General features: G+C 37.8%; 1 protein-coding gene across 4 annotated transcripts in view; it reads right to left on the bottom strand.

Annotated features, from left to right (window-relative positions):
• The window catches only part of RBM33 (RNA binding motif protein 33), a 101828-nt gene that overhangs the window by 46611 nt on the left and 32224 nt on the right, over window positions 1–22993 (bottom strand). For all 4 annotated transcript variants that reach the window (XM_058024963.1, XM_058024973.1, XM_058024981.1 and 1 more), the window contains exons 8-10: window positions 20324–20529; window positions 18212–18368; window positions 12985–13043 (exon numbers count right to left, since the gene is read on the bottom strand). In XM_058024963.1, coding sequence (XP_057880946.1) covers window positions 12985–13043; window positions 18212–18368; window positions 20324–20529 — 422 coding nt within the window. The remainder of the gene's footprint in view (window positions 1–12984; window positions 13044–18211; window positions 18369–20323; window positions 20530–22993) is intronic.

Raw genomic sequence — 22993 nt, 5'->3', positions numbered from 1 at the left:
ACTCACACCAGGCCAACTCCCCTCTTTTTCCTTTCCTTCCAAGGAAGCAGCAGGCACAGGTTGAAAAAAATCCAGTATGTTTAGTTTAAATAAACAATTCTTTGTACCAGCCCTCCCTCTCCTGCCAACCTGTACCCTCATTATTATGCCCAGATTTGTCTCCTCCTAAGGCAGCCCTGAATTGCAAATGCATGGAAAGTCCTGCTGAATTTCACACAGCCCTTATGTACTGAAACATCCTCTCAGTGCAGCCAAATTCAGTTTTCTTCCTTGGAAAATGAGCAATAATAAAACATTTCTAAGTAACTCACCTGGACACAAAAGTATTTTTCCATTATTTCAGTTTTAGAATTAAAGTACATTTGGAAAATCTCAACCAAAAGGATTCAAAATGAGGCCAGCAACCAGCAGAACATCTTGGTTTAGGCCACCAAAGTCTGTTAGTATTACATGCACTGAGAGCAGCTTTGTATTTCCCATCATAAAGAAACAAACCTTTATGAAATAAGCTTTAGGTAAGTTTTAGAACTGAGTAATACAAGGCCATTTTAAGTCTAAGGAAGCTCACACTTAAAAAAGAAAACAACCAACCAAACAAAAACCCCACAAACCAATAACCTGCAAGACATTTTACTATTAAAAATAGTAGCAATGCTGATTTCAAGCTCCCTGTGATCTTCTGTACCAAAGGTGTCCAGCCATCTTAAGAATCAAAACATTTAGTGTCCTCTAAAAATCTGCATTGATTTAACACAAAATAACAGGTATCCAACTGTTATCCAAAAGTTGGTGTCAAAAAATCCCAACAAATTAAGAATTTTTTCCTCTAGATTGCAGTATTTGTCATGTAAGTACATACCACAACACAAGCTTGGATCAAAATAACTCTTAAAACAGTCCAAGAAAGAACAAGAAGGAAATATCTGAAGTTTGGAACTCTTCCTATTGGCCTCTCTTTTTTTCTGTCCCTAGCAGTGAAGAACTCTGGGTTTTTTCCACTTTTTAAGATTCCAGATTCACTAACAAATATCTACTTATTTGATTGCTGAGCAGATTTTGTGTTTGACATTTTGAAAAACTACTAAATTATGACTGATCACATTTCTTGGCTGATAACCAAAGGCCAATCATGCAAAATTAATTGCAAAGACATTTGTTATTTGCTGAAAAACGAATTACTAATGTTTGCTTCTAAAAAAAAATAAATTAGGTTGACTCTTTCCCATCTTACAGTCATGATAAACTGACCTCCACTTCTTTCCTAAACCAGCTTTGCTTCTATATCCCTAAAGATAAAAACTTCTGCCCTAAATAACAGTATAAACAGGGAGGGGGAAGCTTGTATTTTCATATCTTACATTGCTGAGATTTTTCTTCAGAAAAAGTTCCCAGGATAATTCCAATAGGAATTCAGTTGTGCAACTGATTCATATCACACACTCCATGTGAAAACTCTAACATTCAACTACTCCCAGACACACATTGCTCTTTTTAAAAAAGAAAATCCTTAAACTATGATGGGTATTTTTCTAATTATGAGGTCTTTGTCTGTTATTCTCAAATGACATTAGTTTTTTTTCCAATTCAACAGAAATACAACAGAACTACCAGTACCACTTTTACTTATGTCAAATTCAAATTGTCCTAAAAAGTAATATAACAGTTTTCCATTGCTTAATGCTTTTGAGGATGGGCTTGTTTTTTTTTTTTTTTTTGGTGGGTTTTTCTTTTTGTGTTTAACAGTAGTTAAACTACAATTTTAGTAGTGGATTATTTTACCATTAATGTTAAACTCTACATTCAGCAAGTATTTGTTGCTAATAACCCCCAAGTGCCCTCTGGTATTTGGTGGAAAAGACCACTCAGAGCTATTTAACTTCAAAAATTAATGAAGAGCAGGTGCAAAAGCCAGGTTTCATAATGGTCTATTTTTGATAAAATAAGCATACTGTAACATAGATGCATAATAAATCTTTATATGCACAGTAGTTACTCCCATTTTTCATGGTTTTGCTATCCGGACAGTTTCAAATTACACCCAACTATTCAGTACACACATCAGCAGGAGTCCCTGCAAAAAACATTTTAACTATTACTTCACCATTATTAAATCTTTCAGAAAACTTCCTTACTCACTGTTCAGAACACCTATTTTTTCCTTACTCAGTGTTCAGAACACCTATTTTTTCCTTACTCAGTGTTCAGAACACCTATTTTTACGCTAACAGGTTCCAACTTAAAAAAGAAAATTGCCAATTCATACGATCCAGCCATGGCTCCAAGGTTCTACATCTCAGTCCAACATTGGGGCCAACTCTAACTGAGGGAAAGGACAACAATTTATGTGCCTTCCCACAGTGAGATCCCACAAAGTTGGTTCACATTCATGCAGAAATGGTTACCATGACACTTACCAAATGTCCATAAGAATGACCCAGCAGACAACAGTATCTTTTCCTGTTTTTAAGGAAAGCTCTGAACTCCATAATTTAATTTATCCTCATGCAATTTTATTTTGAAAATGCAAGAAGGAAAAAAGGTGGTACTTAAGAATACAAGACCTGAGGTCTAGAAGGAAATTACACTGGGATTCTGTGTAGATTTCTTAAGAGAACACCATCACAGACATTTCAGAAATACTTTAAAGGGAATATAACACCACAGTGAAGTGCTACTGACAGGTATTTTGTCTTAAATGTTTGATTTTGTGATGTTTACTCTTACCAAAAAATGTGCCCACTCTTCCTCCCACACACACCATAATTTACTGCACTTCAGACTGACATTTTTATACAGTTCTGAATAACTGCATGTTGTACAATTTCCCCTTCTACTAATTTCAATTATTCAGTATAGCTAAGGCATAACCTACACCTTATCAATCACTTTTGGAAAAAAAAAAAGGCAATGCAAACTTGGGTCTACAATTCATTAGAGTTGTGAATAGCTCATTGAACATGACTTTCACACACTCATGCAATCCCACCTTCTGAAAGAACACGAGATAAGGTTACTTTAATCCTTTCAAAGAACTGCACTATTTTGCCTTCCTTTTATCCCTTTAAATATCCTTCCTAGTTAAGAAATTAACATTTTCTCTCATACAATTCTTACACAAATTGTACTTTTACTTTTCTGCATCTCTTGTTAATTACATGATGTTATCTCCAATAATCTATTCATGAAGCACAGATAACTTTGGTTACCAATAAAAGGGAAAACTTAGCATAAATTGCTTAGCACAAAGTTAATCTTATAAAGCAAGGAATAAAGAGGATCTAACAGCTATTATATGATTTATCAGCTTCTCTAAAAGGGTCACTCCACTTTCTTCATGAGACTAATTAAATACCTTAACAATGTCATTGAAACATCATGAATCTTTCAATAAAATACACCCTGCCTGTACAACATGTTTTCATTTATTAATCTCACTTAAAATGCAAAGAACTAGGAGAACCCCATTGACAGTTAAGCAGGGCCACTCAGTTAATTCTTCTTATATGGTTTAAATGCAAAGAATAATGACCACTATAACCTATGACAATTAAAACTATAGCCATCTGTCACAAGATGTTAATCCTCTTATTTCAGCAGCCCCCAGACTTTTTGAAAAGCTTTCCTAAACTGCCTACCTCCTGTGCAAGAAACTGACTTTTCATCCTCTTGTGTAGGAAACCCTGCTCATATATCTTGGATATGGTTCAAAAATTTCCAAGTAGAAATATGTATCCCTATCTTCCATGAAATATGGGTCTTCAAGTTTCACAGTATTTTTTTTTTAGTTTGCACAGCATACAGAAAGGAATGACTCATGGAAATTTGTAATTATAAAATTAATTTTGATACTTTTCAAATACAGTTTCAATGATTCAGTATTGTGTTTCTGATGTCTATAACAATCACATAAGTCTATCAAGGTGAAATAAAACCTAACAAGCATCATGGTTTTCCCAAAAGATTTAGGAAAATCTCACCTAATATAAAAGACACACCTTGAATTCATGCCAATCATGGACAGAAAAGTTCAGAGTGCCCATAAACATCCAGACAACAGTTTTATGCTACCTACGTAAGTATTTTCAAAGTTTCTGGAACATATTTTCTGAGGGGAAAACATACAGAGATAGCCAAGCACTGGTTCAAGTCTGTGAACTGCACAGATCCTGGCACTACAGGCACACTGAGTCACAGAGAATGGGTTGATATTCTCAACTGAACTGGAAGTAATTTTTAATATTAAAATGTACCACACAACTTGGATAAGCTCCTCTCTGACACTACACAACTCCAAGAGATAAGAAAGTGTTGGGAGGCTTAGGCAGAAGTCCAGGTCATCTCTAAGAGAAATCACCAATGCCCTATTTCACTGTTTAGGGTCTCAAAGCAGAATTCCCATGTCAGCCAACATGGTAAACCAGTACAAGCAAGGAGAGAAAGGCACAGAATCTCCTGTTATTTAAACCAACTCATGCTCAAGTAGCTAAAATAAGTAACACAGGCAATGCAGACAGAGATGGGTATTCCCAGCAGACTGACAAACCCTAACAGCTCAGGAGACTAAAGCTGAAAATTTTAACTGTTGTATACTAAAAGTGTCCCTTTTCAGCAAGTTTCAGGGCATCCCCACAATACATCCAGCAGGAAGAGATTCATGCTGCAAATGGAGACAAAACCAGTCCCAATTTCAGTGTGTTTCTCAGAGAAGCACCAAAGCAGATGGGCCCACAAGGAACCACATCTTCACAGGAGAACTTCTGCTTAAGAGAGTCCTTAATGAAATACAGAGAAAATGTACTGGTAACAAGATCCCAACTCTAGATTCAAATTCCTAATTTGAAGTGCTGATGTGCAAACAACCACACTCCCATCCATCTATTTGGTATGGATGAAGGAAGAGTGCCCCCAGCAGAGACAGGCCATAATGAGAAACAGTGTGACAGACAAGCTTCTGCAACCTGCCCAGACTGAAGGGAAGAGTAAACCCAAACCTCCCAAACCACAAACCTAAGGAAGTTGTTTAATGCTAAATTGTTACACCAATTCATCTGGAAGATTCAGTTTCACTTAAGTTTGCAATCCTTTGCAGGAGAGGGGTGTAGAAGAATGCATTATCATTTTTGTTTGGTGCCCTCTAATTTTTAAGGTTAAGTACAACACAACAAATTGGAGAAAGAGTGTAAGAGACATTAATGTCATTTAGAACAATGAACCCTCCCTTGAAAGATGAGGATTTCATCATCATTTAGTAAAAGACAGTAAAATCCTTCTGCACACATTTTGTGCTGACATCTAACAGTTTTATGGATGTGTAAAGAATTAGGAACCCCTCCTGTTCTCGGAACTGATGAGGTAAGATCTTCCCCTTGGACTTTGCAGAAACTACTCCATAGAAATATCATCATGGTGTTTATGTGTATCTTGGTGGCCTGCAAGTCACTAACAATTAGCACAACTTGAGGCTACAACTAAACTGGATCATGAATATTAAATTCAAGATTTCTACATTACACTCCAAGCTTGAAGCTGCAGTTACAATTTATTTAAAACAATCTCAGAATCTCAATGGGACCTGGGGATGATGCTTCTTTCTTTAACAAGAAATGGTGAGGTTGCTACAAAAAAAAAGTCAAGAAGCAGCCAGCTTTACAGAAAACAAAAATGAGAATTGCTAACCTGGACTTTGAAAAGGACCTGATTACTTAGTAAGCAAATTACTAGATTGATGGCTTTTAGTTCTGTTAGGAAATCTCATTTCTGAGACGTTCTGCACATCTCTGACCTTACAAACACATTGATGTGAGAACTTTACATACTCAGAGTTCCCAATATACCTGCAAGTACTATTCATGCATTGGGTATGAAGACCTGAATATTTTCATCATTTTACAGTCAACCCATAATATCTCTGAATTGCCTTATTTTATTGTAACAGTAGTGACTTACTGCTTTATAATAAAATGAAGCATTTTCACTCTCACATTCTAAAGAATTAACAAGAACTGAAGACACAGAAGGTGAACAAACACCAGTTTATAGATTTACTTTTTCATATTGTGATGACACAAATGTACTGAGTTATCTTTTAAAAGCACATTTACTCATCTCAGTGAAATAGCTTAAGATAACTTTACTATCATCTAATACTTTCTAGTATTATAATAGATACATTTTAGTTCTCTATTCAGTTTTTAAGCTCTAGATTACTCTTACTGTATTGTACTCAGCAGACTGTATATTTTAATTGGATTTCTTTATAAGTCCTGATTTCTGCAAAGTAACTCTTTAACAGTGCTTAATTAACAGCAAAATAGCACATCCATAATACTTTTCCCTCTTTGCAATGACAAAAGTTTTGTGCTTTGCTTACAATGGATTTTTTAAAAGCTTCACATTTCATTCACAGAAATATACAAAAACCAAAGTACAACCTATATATCTGGATAAACAAAAACTTTTTTACTGTAAGGGTGCCTGAGCACTTGCACCATCCTTGGAGAAGCCATCCACACGTGGTCCAGGACAATTGGCTTCAGGTGGCCCTGCTTGAGCAGGGGGATGGACCAGGTGACCTCCAGAGGTCCCTGTCAACCTCAGCCCTTCTGTGACTCTGTGTTTAGCACATACTAAAGCTGAGATTGAAGAAAATCTACCATCATTAACACAGGGGGAAAAAAATCTGCAGTACTGGTTCTCCTTGGCTGTGCTAAACAGCAATCACCTTACAGAAAGATAAATGACAGTAAAATATAAATGCACAGGTTTTCTGCTCCATTTTACTGCCTACAGAGCACGTGCACACAGGAGCCAACATGACAAGTTAAAGGGTTACTGCATTTAGAAACCAGCTATTTCTCTCTTATTTAATAGCTGTTACCATCATGTTTAGCTGCTGCTGCTCCTCCTGCAGATGGGAATTCACTGATATGATTAAATTTGATGGTATGATAATGTATGGTAATCGTGATTAATCAGAAGCCCACTAGCAAATGGAGGATGTTGGGTATTATGTCACCTGCATTTTAAACTGCTTTCCCTCCATGGCAGCCTGACAATACTTGACAGCTGGAGAGATCTCATGCTGCATTTGCTTGCTACTACTTATAGATCTGATAAGAGAAAGTGCCCATCATTCCTTCACTATCTTAAGTGCTGTAATTATAGAGCTTTGCAGTCAAGTTGTGAAAACTGTACCTGTTAAAAACCAAAGCCTTTTGCTAGCTGCTGAACAAGCTCTGTCTCACATCTGCAAGGGCTATAATCTGAAAGAAATGTAATTTGATGCAGCAGTCTCATTCAAACATGATTTGCATGAAATGCTGTGTAAAGCAGTATCCAAGAAATGTCAATCAACACCACCTGATACCATGTATTCTGTTAAACGGAAACAAAATGCTTTCTACACTACCTGTGATCTGCCACTACTACACAGCAATACAGGGAAAATTTCATTTACTGTTACTCATTACAGTGAAGCCATAGCTAAAGCAAAATAATTGTGAGGAAGTAAGAGAATCATTTTCACAAGTGGCTTTTTATTTCCATTAACAGTTTGTCTCCTACACACGTACTGCTGCAAACATGTACAGGTTACTAAATATCAGTTTAAAATGACTGCCTGTAGTCAGATGCAGGACTCTAATTTGTCCTTACTATGAGGACAGTGAGTCCACATTAATAACAATTGCTAAAAAACCCTTCCTCACATGTAGCAACACATGACTGTATGTGAAAAAATGGGGAAAAAAATTCCAACCCTATTTGCATTTCCCACAACACACAACAAACACTTCTGCAAGGAGCTTTGTTTTCAAAAGCACTGCAAATTTCTGCCTCTAAATCCTCTAAGAGGTGGTGCAGCCACAGACCCAGGCCCACGGTAATGCCACTAAGCCAACCCATGTTTGCTAAAATAATGGTGGGGTGATCCATGACAGTCCAAGGATCACCTGGGAAAAATAAGTAATGTATCTTTTAGAATTAATTTGTATAGCACTAATATACTGCTTTTTTAAAAGAAATGTTTCAAACAAATGACCATGAAGGACAGCAACTTCTGTTTTGAGCAATGACTAGTCACTTGTTTAAAAAACCTCTCACAGATGAAATCAATAAAGAAGTACTTAAAAACAGTGTCAGGAACACAACACTCAAAAACTCAGAAATCAAACTACTGACTCCAGAAATTATGGAAAAATTAACCAAAACTGGTCAACTACCCTTCACAGCATCCATTTGAGACACCACCTGATGTGCTGGAGATCAAGTGGAAGCATGTTGAATGAGAACATGAAGAAAGTCTACTAAGGTTTTTGCTGTTTAAGGGAAAAAATGTATTGTTTGAGATAAAGATTATTTTAAAAATAAGTCCTGAGTTCCAAAAGCAAATAATGTCAAAATCCCCTGGGAATAAAACAGACATATAACATTGGCTATTCACTAGGGCCTGAGAGTAAGTCATCCTGACAAAGCCTTAAAAATACTAAATAAAACATGATTTAGGTTTTACAATTCAGCTTCTTCAGACATGAATCCAAGAGTTATCTGAAAGACACCCACCCAGTGCACTAAGATGTCCTATCAAGAGAGAAAATCTTGGTGCATTAAAAAATAGCAAAGCCTTCCTGGCACAACTTAGTCAGGTAGACATTGGTGCCACTTCATCTTGTGCTTGGTGCCTCTTCAGACTGTTGCCAAAGTTGAATAGTCCTTCTTCCCAAACAAACTCAAATTGACCAAAGATGTCTGTGGGCTGGGCACCTGCCCAGCTCACACCACACCCAGGGTGACAGCTGAAGGACAACAGCTAAATAAGAACTGATCCCAAGCTCCTGAAGCTTTCCTGGCCAAAGGCACACAGCTCCATTAACAGGCTCTGCTCCATCTGCAGCAGCTGCAGAGGAGGATCCAGGTCATGGACAGAGGGGGAATGGCCTCAGAGCTGAGGAACCCCTCTCTTCTGCCTTTAGCAGAGGGAGGCAGGGTCTGCCCAGCTCCCTCTTCTCTCCAAATGCCCCACACTACAGTCACAAATCTGGATGCCAGAGATACCTCACAATTTCTGGCTGAAGAACAGAGACCTCCCTCTGCCACATTCCATCCCAAAGTGGGCATGACAACACTTCCACTTCTTTATGTCCATAAAATACTGCACATGTGTCTCATGTAGTATTATTACTTCAGTGTTCATAAGTTAAATAAATGATGTTTGAAGTCAAAAGCTTCTATACATTTTCCTTCAGGCAAACACTGAAATATTTCAGACATGGAATGTGCTGGTGGACTCAGATAAGCTGATGGTCCAGATTTTTTCATCCCTTAACTTCCAGCTTCCCACTCACTAATGCTCTGGCCTCTGTAACAGTCAGTTAGCAGCAGTCTTTAGATAATAAAAAGAAATACCTCTTGCATTTTCTATTTAATCTCCTCTTCCTTATTTTATCCCATCTTTCTTCACACATCATAGGAATTGAAAGAGAAATTAGCCAAGATAACAAACACTGCATGAAGGACAGAAATCACAGTGGTCCCTCTTGTGTAATATGAAACCCTCCAGCTCCTTCCCCTGCAATGGGCCATCCACAAGAATTAGTAAATTGGTCAGAAAACACATGAAAAGTTCACAAGAGCCACATAAGCAGTCTGTGTGAATAAAATCTCCTGTGACATTCCTGTAAATGGATGGATCAGTTTGCAAAGTAGACTGTTGTTTGTGAGATACCAACTGTGACACTGGGACAGGAACTCTGGAAAAGGCCTCTTAACCACTTTAAAGCAAAGGCAGAAGATAAAGCCAGACCTTCTTTAATCTATTCTTTAAACTGCTTAAAGAAAACATGTAGTTGGCACTTGCACAGGTCCAGGTTAATTCAAACCATGTTTTCAGACTGGATTACTGTGAACTATGGCCACGAGCACTGTGCAATTCAGACAAACAGAACTCACATCCTTAACTCCCAGATCCCACAAGTGCACCCTGTTGCTCAGCTGTGACACACCTCAGATCCACCATTCATTCAGTCCTTGTCAGTTAGAAATAGCTCTCCAAAACCATTCACACCAAGTCATCTCAAATGCTCAGAGAGTAACAGGTAAGACAACTTGATTGCTTGATTCAAGATTACTGTAGGTGTTAAAATAACTCTGTGTACACAACACAGATTCATTCCCTTGTATCTTTTCCAGTAGTCCCTCTATAAACATTCCAGGAGTTAAGTTTTAAGAAAGAAATAACTGAACAATGAGTTCTACCTTGAAATACTAAAATTGAGATTCAAGATTAAGGGAATTTTAATCAGCCCCCACTCTAAGCAGGCTCAGTCCTGATCAACACTAGCCTGACACAGCACTACATTATTTCCTATAATTCAGGTCTCACACCATATGTTAACATGCTCATTACAACTTTGTTCAACCCTTCAATTACATCCTTCTGCAGAAGGTTGTAAGAATTAACCATTACATGGTTACAAAGTCATTTCATCAGCCCTAAATTAACAACACCTGGTTTCCAATATTTAGGACTGGCAATTGATTAGCTCTGATTGAAGTTGTTCCCATATTTGGAGCACACAGGCTCTCTGCACTGAGAGGTTTCTCTCCTAGATAAGATAGAAACTCAATGACAAATTTTTCCTTCAATTATGGCATTGCCCACTTCTGGCCTCTTCTTGCAAGAATTTAATTACTCTTCATGTTTCCACCTCTGTCACATTCAATGAAAAGAAACCATCCAGTTCAAAGTTCAAGGGGAAACCAGATTGCAAATATTTAATTCTAACCCCACTATCTTTCAGAAGCAAAGCAATCAGAGAAATCAGTTAACTATTATCCTTTGATTATGCAATCTTAAAAACAAGAGCAAATTCAAGCTATTGCATATCCAGAGATTCTTTATACAATGAAGAAAAGGCTGAATGAACTGTACATAGTCTGGAGTAAGTCTTTGATCTTTTTCAAATGGCTTGTCAGAATTGTCTAACCACTGCTGCATTGCTTTAAGTCAACATTTATACATAAACAAGTGAATTAGAATAGCACAAAGGCATCTGACATGTAACAGCAAAAAAGGTAGTTCTGCAAGATAAAACGTTAGTCAGAAAGTAAATTTGTCTTCAGCTCAAGAGCTAACATACTACATTTAATAAAACAAACATGAGGTATGTACACAGTGACACTTAATTCCTAATCCTAATATGACTGATAACCCATGCAAAATTTATAAAGTACTTCATAGGGGAAGTCCACTTTATAACCCAGTGAGCCATGCAAAGATGAAGCAACTTTCTCAGGGTCATGCAGCACCTTACTGCTGAAGTACAAAAAAAACCAGGGCAACCAAATGACAGTGCTAGACCCTCACAGTTAAGTCAGCCCTCCTCCTCCTTATGAAAATTTAATTATACTGACTCTTCTCTGGTGCACTGCTTATACAAATAAAAAGACAGCAAGCAGTCAAGTTTTTCCTTAGGCTAAGGAGCAAAAGTCTGACCAAAAAATGTTCAGTTTACTTTATTCCCTTTTGATATACTGCTGCATTTAGATCAGTTAGGTTTGCAATACTTCTCAACTTGCAACCCCAAAAGTGAACAGAACTAAAATCTAATTTCACACTCAATTTAAATAAAAATTAATTTCCAATTTTTCTATGCTGATGTAAACACACTTCAAAGATGCCAAATACAATGCCTTTACAGATATTCCTTATCCTCCAATTTCTTTTCCATCCCAAATTGTGTTTACTGGCAAATCAACTTAGTATCAAAAGAAAAGAAATGCATGACACTTGTTTTCATAAAAAATAACAATTAAAACTACTTTCACAATGTAAATAACGTCTCCCCATAATACTAAAGTGAAGAAACTACTTCCTCTGGAAACCACAATATTTTTAGTTTTTAAAAAAGCTCAAAAATATTTTCCTTAAGCTACAACATGAATTTACTTAATGAAACTGTGGGTTTACAACTTAATTTTTTAAAACTTCACAGAAGAAATGCAGCAATGTAAAGACTGTTTCTCTGCAAAATACAGACATCACAATTCCTCAGCCATAAGTCATGTATGAAAAATATTCTGCATTAAAAAAAACCAGGTCTGCACTGGGCAATCAAAAGTCACAGAGGGTTTCTGAAATCTGCTTCTTTCCAGTACATCTGATCTTTGTGCCTGAGATACCACACAGATGTTCAGACATCTATTTTCCTCCTTCAGCACTGCACACATCAACACATTTTTTGTGTGTTTTATATATTTGGGAAGTATAATAATACAGGTTTTTACTGGAAAATACTTTAGGTAATATTGCAACCTAGGTCTTTTGCTTATTTTGATACCCTGCTAACCATTTCAACTAGAAATTTAGTATAACAAAACTGAAATTATGAGAAAAGTTCTAGAAGCATATACTCTTTCCATTCATAGAGTTTAAAATAATTATGAAGTGAAATTAGCCCAGTGAAGCAGCTAAGTGTCTGGTTGGTTTTCAAAATTAGAAACATAAAAGAAAGCAAGGTCATGCAATGCCAGTTCTGTTTTTTACATAAAAAACATGAGATGTTGAAATACCTTTAGTAATGATAAAAATGACTGCTGCATTTTACGATAAATACATATTACTGCTTTTTAAGCTTAGGGATTATTTCACATTGCCTTTTATTATATCAAATAAAATAAGGATTCTATTTATACAGAAAGAGTCGAGTAATAAAATGAAGCCCATATTCCTTAAGACAAGATGCATTCATGCCTTTCCCACTGGAGAGACTGGTTCAACAATTTTACAGTTAAACAGAATTAATTCTACTCTCAAAAATCCATTGACCTTAAGCTTTTAACAAACATTTTCAACTGCAGAGTGTATTGTCAATATTTACAAATCCTTAAAATTATATTTCACTAGAACAGCTTTTATTTGCTATATTAATATTTCCTTGCAAATGTATGCTTATCCATATCAGAGAAGAAGAAACAGCTGCTACTCACAGGAAATCTCTGGGGTCCTACAGCAGGTCTTGGCTGGGCAGGAACTGGCAGCAAGGGCACTGAAACAAGAAGCACCTTTTAACACCATTTGTTTTACTTAACAGTTGTTGTAGTTATTTCCAAAAGCATTTGCAATAAAAAGCCATGATTAAAATCTGCTACTTTTACTCTCACATGTCACTGTTCCTACAATTAACTTTGAGCAACCGTTCCCTCCCCTACAACATGCAACAGGGCAATTAGGATTCTCCTAGTTAATTTGCATAATTTAGTTCTGCTTTTTTCCAGAATTAAATTGCTCCTTGTTGCAGGAAGGCAAACTAGAGTAGTTATTCAGCCAAAGACATCCCTTAGACAAAGCTGACAGAGACACTAACAATAATTTCACGTTTCCAATAGAAGGATACATGATTAATTTGCCTTCTCAACTTCATGTCACTCAACATTTCCAAGGCATCTCCCAGTCTCACCACCAAACTACCACAAGAAACATGAACATGAGAGACACTAACTGGTAAAAATCACTGCTCATGAGGGTAAAATGAGGCAGGTAGCTGCAATTAACAGCACACAAAAACTACTTAGTCTGTCTGGCCTTGCCACCACAGTGGTGTGTGTGTGCAACTGTGATCACAGAACTGCTGATCTCAGATGAAAGACAGTGATTGCATAAAGATACTAAGAAGAATTAGGAGACCTTTTCCTGAAAAAATAACCTCTAAAACTAGTATTTCAGGGGGATTAACATGGATGATTTGCCCTTACAACTGCACTTTGAAATGCTAGGCACAAAAAGCTATTTCCCAAAACATTCACTTAATGGTATGGCAAAATGCACAAAGTGCTACAGCTGGATCACCCTGGGAACTGAGCCTGTATTCCAATCTCGAATACAAAGTGTAACAACAATTTTCCTATTTTCCAGAGCACTTTTTATTTCCTCTCACAGTTGTGTAAGTGCTTCAAAATACAAACATTTCCACAATAAATGAAAGGCCTAGAGAAGTTCAATAAAGCATTTCCAACCACACAATTGGTTGCTCATTTACTAAAAGCTTTTAGTAAGATTCTTCTCCAGTTTGTTTTTAGCACTTCTGAAAGTGAGAGGGAAACATTTCCCAGGCAGGGTTGAACACTGACTTTGCAGACAGCTCCTGTGTTACACTGCAGAGCTGGAAATATACTAAAAATGCTTCTAGTTTGAGAGAGAAGTTGGGTGCATTTCCCAACATAGAGCTGGCTAAGATGCCTCAAAAATCCCTTTTCCCTTGGTAACCACGGCACAAGAACTAATGCATTAGTGTTTTTTTTTGTTCAGTTCATGTCCATGTCTGGCTTCCATCCACTTTCATTAAGTACTTGTGGTTTGCTGGTTCAGAGACTGATGGGGTAAACTAATTGCAGCAGTCTTTCAGCATGGGAGGACTGTGTGCAAGCTTTGTATCACATTACACCAGAAAATGACTGCAAGAGTTTCATCCTGGCTTCTAATGAACATCTGTTGGTATCAAACAGCCATGGCCACACAGAAAAAAATTGGTAAGATGCTCTTGACAGACCTAGTCCTGAAATAGTTCAGGTATTACAGGTCAAAGAGGCACTGAGAAAAATGGCATAAGGTGGGAAATGTAGAGAAATGTCAACTGAACTAGAGTCTATTTCAGTATCCTGCCTCCAGCAGTAGCATAGAAATTCACATATTTATATATTTTCAACAAATTAATTTAATTCTCATGAAAGATAGTAGCTCAAACTCTGTGCCCTTTCAATCCTTGGACACTTGCTTAAGCAGCAAAGAAGTCTCAAGCCCTCATTTACTTGATGTCAAATATTCCATAGGTGTGAAAAGTATGTTTCAAAAATAATACACAGCATGTTGTAAGACACTATTTTAAGAAGATTAAATTGCTTCTTGCTATAAATTCCAACACTATACTGTAAAAGATGAAGAAGCAATTCCCACACTGATTATTCAGGAGAATTACAACGTGATTGTTCCCAAGACACCAAACAGTTTTCAAAAGGTAAATGGCATAGTGAGCTGCCATAAACTGCTCATTAGTTCATGTCAATTTTGGCAGCACCAAGGATCCCTGAAATAGTTACTGGTGGTATAAACATTTAAGGGGAAAAATGCAACACCTATTATCACAGGTTAAATCAGTACTTCACAGTGCATCTATGTACAGCTGTCCTCACTAATAAATGGATCATACTCAAGTTTGGACACACATTCAGCAAAAATCACTACCTACAACTCAAAAATAATTTGCAGAATAGGACACAAAAAAAAAGATACGAGACAAGACAATAATAGATATGGGATTCAAATGCCACAGGAGGCACAGCTGAACACCAACTGCACAGTACCTGCAGCAGGTATCCACAGAGCCTCATCTTTTAGGGGCTTGATAGTCCAACTCCTTAATCATTTATGAAACTTCAAAGACAAAAAATAGCAGCAATCCATTTGAAACAAAACTGACTTGAAAGTTACTGGTTTTTTCAAATCAGGATTCAAGGCTGGGCAGGGAGATGGTGGCCACTGTAAAGAGATTTGCCTTTGAAACATCAAAGGAATAGGCCTATGATAGGATTCCTCAACAGTGTTTCTGCTCCTTCTCAGGCTGAAGTGGCTGTCTAGTAAGAGCTCTTATAGATGGTTTTTTATTCACATAAAAATTTTGTAGCAATTTACAGGAGGTTTGAGTCTATTTTGGAAAATACTGATACACTCTAAGCATTTCAAGACTTACTCAAACCAAAAAGATGTTTAAAAAGTGTATTTCTATGATCTGCACTTAGGAAAAGTGTTCCTGATGCTGACAATTAGAAGCGTGTGAGCTTTATCCTGCCATAAAATTAGAGAGGAAAAAATGCCAGTCTACACTAAAACATGACAGCACACCATTAAAATTACCAGAACCTAAGTGCGCATATCATGCACTTCTAGACATGGCATTTTTAGCTTCCAGGCATCACATTTTCAACAAGAGAATCCCAATAAACTCTGCACCTATCTGACTACATTCCCTAATGTGTAAAGCCCCTCATGTATGTGGAAATATGTTCAGCCAACAAGGGGCAGGACATTATCAAGAACACAAGTCAATCTGATCTTTCATCCTTCCCATTACCCTGAAAGAAATGAGGCTGCAAGTGGAACACATCCTTTTGTTGCCAACCACCAGTCTCTGCCTACTGGAGCTTCAAGCAGATGGATTAAAGGAAGATTTTTTAAGAGGAAGCTTGGAACAGCACTTCCTACACTGGAATTTCTATCTACCACTTGACTGCAGTGACTGCTTTAAAATTCACCTTAATATGCAAAAACCATTGAAGATGTTAGAATTACATTCATTTATCTACAGAAAGCTCCTAATTTCCAACACATTTTCACATTTTCCTTACGTGTGCAAGTGCTTACTTTCATGTGACATAACTGTACTGCTACAGATTAAGACTGAGGTGGCCACTACTCTCAGTCACTGCAGGAGACTCAGCTTCCAATAGATGCTCTCTAATCAAGAAGATGAAATTTCTACAGTGACTTAAAAGATCATATTTAATAGTATGCTGCACACCTATTAGCAGAAAAACTCAGTAGTCTTGCCAAGGACTCTTTCAGTAAAATGAATGGCACAAAGGGATTTCATATGAAGCAGCTGCCATCAATACACACAGCAAAGAATGTCCTTGCTGAATGCAGGTTTTAACACCATTCAACAATCTCAACTCACTCTGCAGGGCAGCTCAGTCTAAGAGAACACCTGAACTTCTACAAGCCAGGAAATGAATGTGCACATAAAGTCAGCAGATGTAAGATGTTAAAAACCCAAGAACACCTTTCCTTTTACAAATCCAATACTGAAGATCTCCTAACCTGGAGGAGGTACACAACTTTCTGGAAATAAGGATGTGCATAAAGATTGAAAAACTGAACAAGGTCAAGCAAGAGACCTGCAACAGCTACAGTGCCACAGACATAGTGGCAAAGCTGAGAAGAGCCTGAAGCTGCCCAGCAATGTGAAAAAAAACTCCTCAGACAAAGGGAAGAAAACACATTAAGATACTTCTGACATTAGGCAAAAGCACAAACTCTCAGTAGCCATTCCCAAGATTGTGATCACATTATTGCTTACCTAGATAGAAAAGATCTGGTACTGTTTCACAGGGACAGAGAAAAGACATAGAATAGTCTAAAAGCAATTTTTGCTTCTCATAAAACAGTAACTTACTTTGGTAGTGCTAGAAAAATGCACAGAAGGTACAAATCCACAAGTAAAGATTCTTTTGGAGTGTTTCCAGATAATCTGTCCTGATGCATAATTTTGTGGGAAGCACCACAGGGAAAAGCAAAATAAACTCTGACAAAGCCATATGTGAGCAGCAAAACAGAGCTCTATACTCTGGCAATATTCTACCCTGCCAAATTCCTGCTTTTCATTGGTCAAATCAATGAAGCAAAGATAGCACTGGCTTGGAGTTCTGCTGATGTGAAGGGGGGGAAATACAGAAAATCTAATGGCAAATATGTATAAATATTGATGTATTTTTTTAGGCTGTCTTGGCCCAACATAATCAGAAATCAGAGCTATGCAGGTATCTTTTTTTAACCCTCTTTGGGATTAAACATTTCCTAAATAAGCAGCAGTATGAACAGCTTTGCTGAGAGCTACCCTAAGAAATGTAGCTCAAATGCTTGTGTTAACTTAGAGAAAACAGTATTTGCAAATCAAAACAATTACAGATGTGCTTCTGTGAAAGGAGAATTGAGGGCATGTATCTTGTCAAGAAAGGACAGCAATTGGTATCTTTCACAGAGCAATTACATGGCAAGGAGTGCCTCAGTACCCTCTCACCAAAACAGGTAGACTGTCCTCGGAAATTCACAAATTATAGTACTTTCCTAGTTTTGAAAAATGACATTTATTGTTTTTTGAGAAGCACATTCTCTTTTCAGTTTCCATTTTTCCTGCTCTTCTCAGGCTTTACATCAGAACAGCAAACATGGTAAAAGCTGAAAAGGCTTTACTTGTTAGCTGGCCACAGTCCAACAACATTATGTCTTACTTCAGGCAAAACATTTGTTTCAAGCTTCAAGAAAAAAAATCCAGCAGCCTGAAGCACATTTCCATGAAGTGATAAACAAACAAATTGTTCCATCTCTGGCAAAGAATGAGCTGAGTCACGCTTGCATGACTGGCAAGGTGTTCAGAGATCTCACCTTGTACGGGCGTCACCACGGTCCCCTTGAAATGCGGATTGATGTGGATGTTCTTCGGCTGCTGGGGGGTCACTGGAGGGGGAGTCATCATTATTCGAGGTGTTTCTATCTGAGGGGGCATATGTAGCCCTGGAGGAGGAGAAGAATGATGCTGATGCTGTAAAGGAAGCAGAGATTGTAACTGTTGCTGCTGCTGCTGTTGTTGCTGCTGTTGCTGCTGTTGTTGCTGTTGCTGCTGCTGTTGCTGCTGGAACAGACTCATAACAGGTTGCTGGTGTGTTGGAATTAACCTCTGTGAGTGAGTCTAAAGTCAGACAAAAGAACAGAGTCACTAGGCTTTAAAGTCAAAATATCCTGACATAAATGAGCACAAAACCAAGACATCTCTGGAGAACAATTAAGGCCAATTATGAACAGAAAAAATTCTTTTCCCTAAAATCAACTGGATCCACCAAAAACCATCAGCACAGGAAAGCAAAGGAGCAATCAAAAACATTCAAGTGAAGAAGAAAGCAACACAGAGCAAAGAAGCATAGGGAATGCAGACACATTCACTCATTTTTAACAGTGAAACTGTCTGGTTTCATATGTAGTCAGGGCTCTGCATAGGTCAGTGTTATTAACTGCAATAAGGTTTATGTGGAGATCACTAGAAATCTGAGTCCTAGTACCAAAACAAATCCACTACCTCTTCTCTCATGTATACAAGAGCCTCTCTCAGATAACAGACCTAGCACTAGCAACAGAAGTCAAAATACAAATTCAGGTATCAGTGCAGCACAAATTCAACTACTCTTCAATATCAGTGCAGCACACCTAACCATACTGCTTGAAGAAAAAACTCATTTGAAGATCTATTTCAAAGGTCTCCTTCCAAACACAGAATAAAGTCTCTTGCTGCTCAACTATTACAAAAAAATGGCCAAAATCAGTGCTAATAAAAAAAGTAGTGTCTCTTCTCAGAGACATCCTTCTGCCCCTCAAGTCACTGTTACTAGATCTCAGTCCTACATCAGCAACTTCCAAGAGGCAGTGCAAGAAGAGGCCCAAGGAGGCAACCTTTTAGCAACCAAGGTGCGACAGACTTTCTTGTTTCTTTCACTGTACATAAAGCAAACCAGCTACATAGTATGCACAAAAAGACACTGTGATGAACACAAAAGTATTTACATTTAAAATCAAAATAGCTTGCAATGACTGCAGCAAAACAGAAAAAAATATTCAACCTTCACTGCTTGAAAAGCACAAAATTTACTACTGCAGGGCTCTCAAGCACTGAATATCCACTGACTCCTGCCAGTGACCAGCACCTACTTACTGCTGTTGGAAAAAATCACCTTTGTTTAACACAGATGACCTTGTCCTGCAAAGATATATAAAGACTTTGTTCTACAATCTCAGCTTCCAGTATATTTTATGACAGTGAACAAAAATAAGTGATGACCTCTTGATCACTTGCTGGAGATGGTTTTGGTTTTCATAAGGTTTTTTTGATGGGAAAAGTAAGTCTTAATATTGTGATACAAAGCACAGCAGAGAAATAGAAAAGAGCAACAAAGCTAAATTTCATTTGAAATCCCAAAATAGTAAATTATCTAGTAATGAAGTGCTGATTACTGTCCTCAGCTTTTATTTACCTCCATAGTAGCACAGCTTATAGGCAAACAGACTTTTTAAAGAAGTATCAGCAAAAACATTACCTTGACAGAAGCCAAGAAGCATTTTACAAAATCATATTTTTTAAACTACATTATTATAAATAATGGAGGATTGAACACGTTTCCATGTTGCATGTAGACTTTTCAGAGGAATTCAGTTTTTCCTCCATCCTCATGCAAACCAGCAGTTAAGTCTGACTGTGACTCATCAGTCAAAATGCACTTTTCATTTGGAGGTCTTGAGATTGCTCAAGGTGAAGCCAGTAACAGGACTGAGCACATACTTTGCAATCATCACACCACACAAAGCCCACACTGCCTAAGAGTGCCCAGAAAGAGCAGAAGGTCTACATTGGAACATATATCCCATCTTTGCAAAGATTCATGATTTAAAATACATTTCTCTACAACTTCCTGCAAGGATGCTCAAAGAATACTAAGGATTGAAAGGTACCATTGATGGCTGGTTTGGCAGCAGTGCAGGCCTGTGATCCTTCATTCTTCCCCTGTCATTATTGTCTCTCCTTTGGTCTCCCATTCCATGGCACATGACTGAGCCTCCTCTTCTCCCTCCTCTCCTGGAGCCGTACCGCCCCTGCTTGAGCTGCCTCTCCCTCTCTTCAAACTCACGTAGGGCTGCCTGGGCTTCTGCAGAAAGCTCTGTCGAGACAGAAAAATGGGGAAAATTATTTTAGCTTCGTGCTGAAAAGGTGGAAAACACAATGACAAATAAAACACTGCTAGAACTACAGAAGAATCCCTGCAACTAACAAAATTTGTAGGCACTTTGATCTCCTTTAGGTGGCATGTTAACATTTTGTTAAAACATCTTTAAAAGGGAAAAGCACAGATACTTCTGTCTTCTGCACAGGCAAAAAGCAGCAGATAAATGAAACAAACATGAACAAAAAGGTTTGGTTGTTTTCTTTTTCAAGATGGTATTGAAGTCTGTCTTCTGCTCTAAGAGAAGGCTGTGGCTCCCCTCAAAGTATTATCTTTAACATCTCACTTATCTGCAAATGTCAGGAAAGACAATGAACCTGCAGTAAACTTTACAGTAAAGGATCTGCTGAGTATTCCATATAAACAGATTTTATGCACCACTCTTCTGCACATTGGCCTACTCCAAAGAAGGACATCCTGCTTGCTGAAGTGTTTCAAGTACATAACTAAATTTTTGTTTTACTGTATGTGGTTTAAGAACCAACTGTACTTCACAAGTGGTAATTCCACTGAAGAGAGAGCACACATTAAAATCTGTGCTTAGCTCAAGCCAAACACATGGCTGCTGGTAACACCCAGCCAACTCACATCATTGGGTTGGCTGTGTTGAGTAAACACCAGAAAACACATGGTACTTAGCAAAGATGACAAATTTGCTTGAAGCCTTGGATAGTGCTGACAACATTAAAATGATGCAGTAATAGACCCAGGTAACGAAATCACTTGAAAATACAGAAAAGGTCTACAACAGACTTCAGAAAACATACCACGAAAGTATAAGCAGAACCACTCACCAGGTTTCAATCACTTACAAGGGGTAATAAACTTTAACTCAAACATGCAGCTGAATCTTTTGCCATGTGCTAGCCAGATCCTTTGTTAACCCTAATATGGATTTCTGCCTCTAACACAGCAAAATTAAACTACTAAAAACAAACACACTCGTGACAAATAAAAGCATATTTTGAATTAATATGGTATTTACTTGTCAATACTACACACTGTGGCCATAATATCAGAATTACAGTAATTAGTATCTGGCAGGAGACATTACAACTGTCTCCACACCATGAGATATCCTCTCCCAAGAATACATAACTAAATCAATTAGAAAACTCTAACAATTTCTTGTGAGTCTAAAGGCCAAAGCTACTTAACCCACCTCCATCTTTAACATCTTCATAAGTAATCTCTGCTAGTCTTTGAAGTTGAGGATTGACAGAAGGGCAGAAAAGGGTGAGCACTGAGCATTCCCTCTGCGGCAGTTGTTCTTACTTTGCTACAAAAACTATCTGCATGACTGAGCTGTAAAGACTGTCAATTTGCATGTCCCAGTTTTCAGAAGTATTTAGCACCTCCACAAAGCAGGAGCTTTTCAATTTTTAAAAGTTCTGAACTTGCTGATGGCCTGTAAGAACACGGCAAACATGACAGACTTCTAAAAGCCCAGGATCTGCCCGGGTTTCCTATTTTATTTTTGGACATTGGTGATGAGAAGTTTCTCTACCTCCTTTTCTCTCCACTCTGACACCACAACTGAATGGCATAAAGCCTTAACAAATACTCTTTTGAAATGCTATCTTTGCCCTCAAGGCACAGCAGAGCCCAAGACAATCAGGCTTTATCAGGAAAATTTTACACAATGCTTACAATGAGGGAAGAAATCACAGTCCCTCAAGTCTTAGTACGAAGTGTCCATTTCTAACAAAAATTAAGAGAAATGTACTCTTGCCCAAAGCAATTAAAAACATTAGATGCAAGTAACACAACTGCCATAGCCATTTCTGGCTGCCAGGGATCAAAAATGCTGGTTAGATGGGAAAAACTATCTAGCTCTTATTTCAAGTCTTCTTCCTCTCCACACCTGAATCAAGTTGTGTTTCTTCAGAAACCCATAAACAATGAAGGGCAAATGTGGGCTTTGACCTGACCTGCCTGAAAGACAGACCCCTACTCTCCATACATTCAAGAGGGAAAATAGTGCCACTATGCTGCAAAAGAGTGTCTCTATCCCTTATCCAGAAATGATCCAAGTCCTGCAGGGCATCCTGAGCGTTCTGCTGCTTGGACAGATGTTTTGTTTTCCCAGGAATAGGACAGGGAGGGCAATTTCTCTGACATCTTCCACACTACAACCCTGAACTCAGCACTAGAGTCTGGAAAATAAAGTTCAGTCATTGCAACAAGTACCTACCAATGATGGTGAAGTTCCTATTAAATAACTTTGATCACATGTGAGGAAGGCAATTTTTAATGAACCTGGGAACTGAGCTAGGCTTCCTAAAAATCAAGACTATGGCTGAGTCTCTCAGCCTCTTGAGCACACACTGAAGGACATTGAATAGAAACAAGGATGGGCTGCTCCCAATAAAATTACTTCAGAGCACTGTGCTGATAAAGC

The sequence above is a fragment of the Melospiza georgiana genome, chromosome 1 (genome assembly GCF_028018845.1).
Source record: "Melospiza georgiana isolate bMelGeo1 chromosome 1, bMelGeo1.pri, whole genome shotgun sequence".
Lineage (NCBI taxonomy): Eukaryota > Metazoa > Chordata > Aves > Passeriformes > Passerellidae > Melospiza > Melospiza georgiana.
This window is presented reverse-complemented; position numbering and strand designations above follow the sequence as displayed.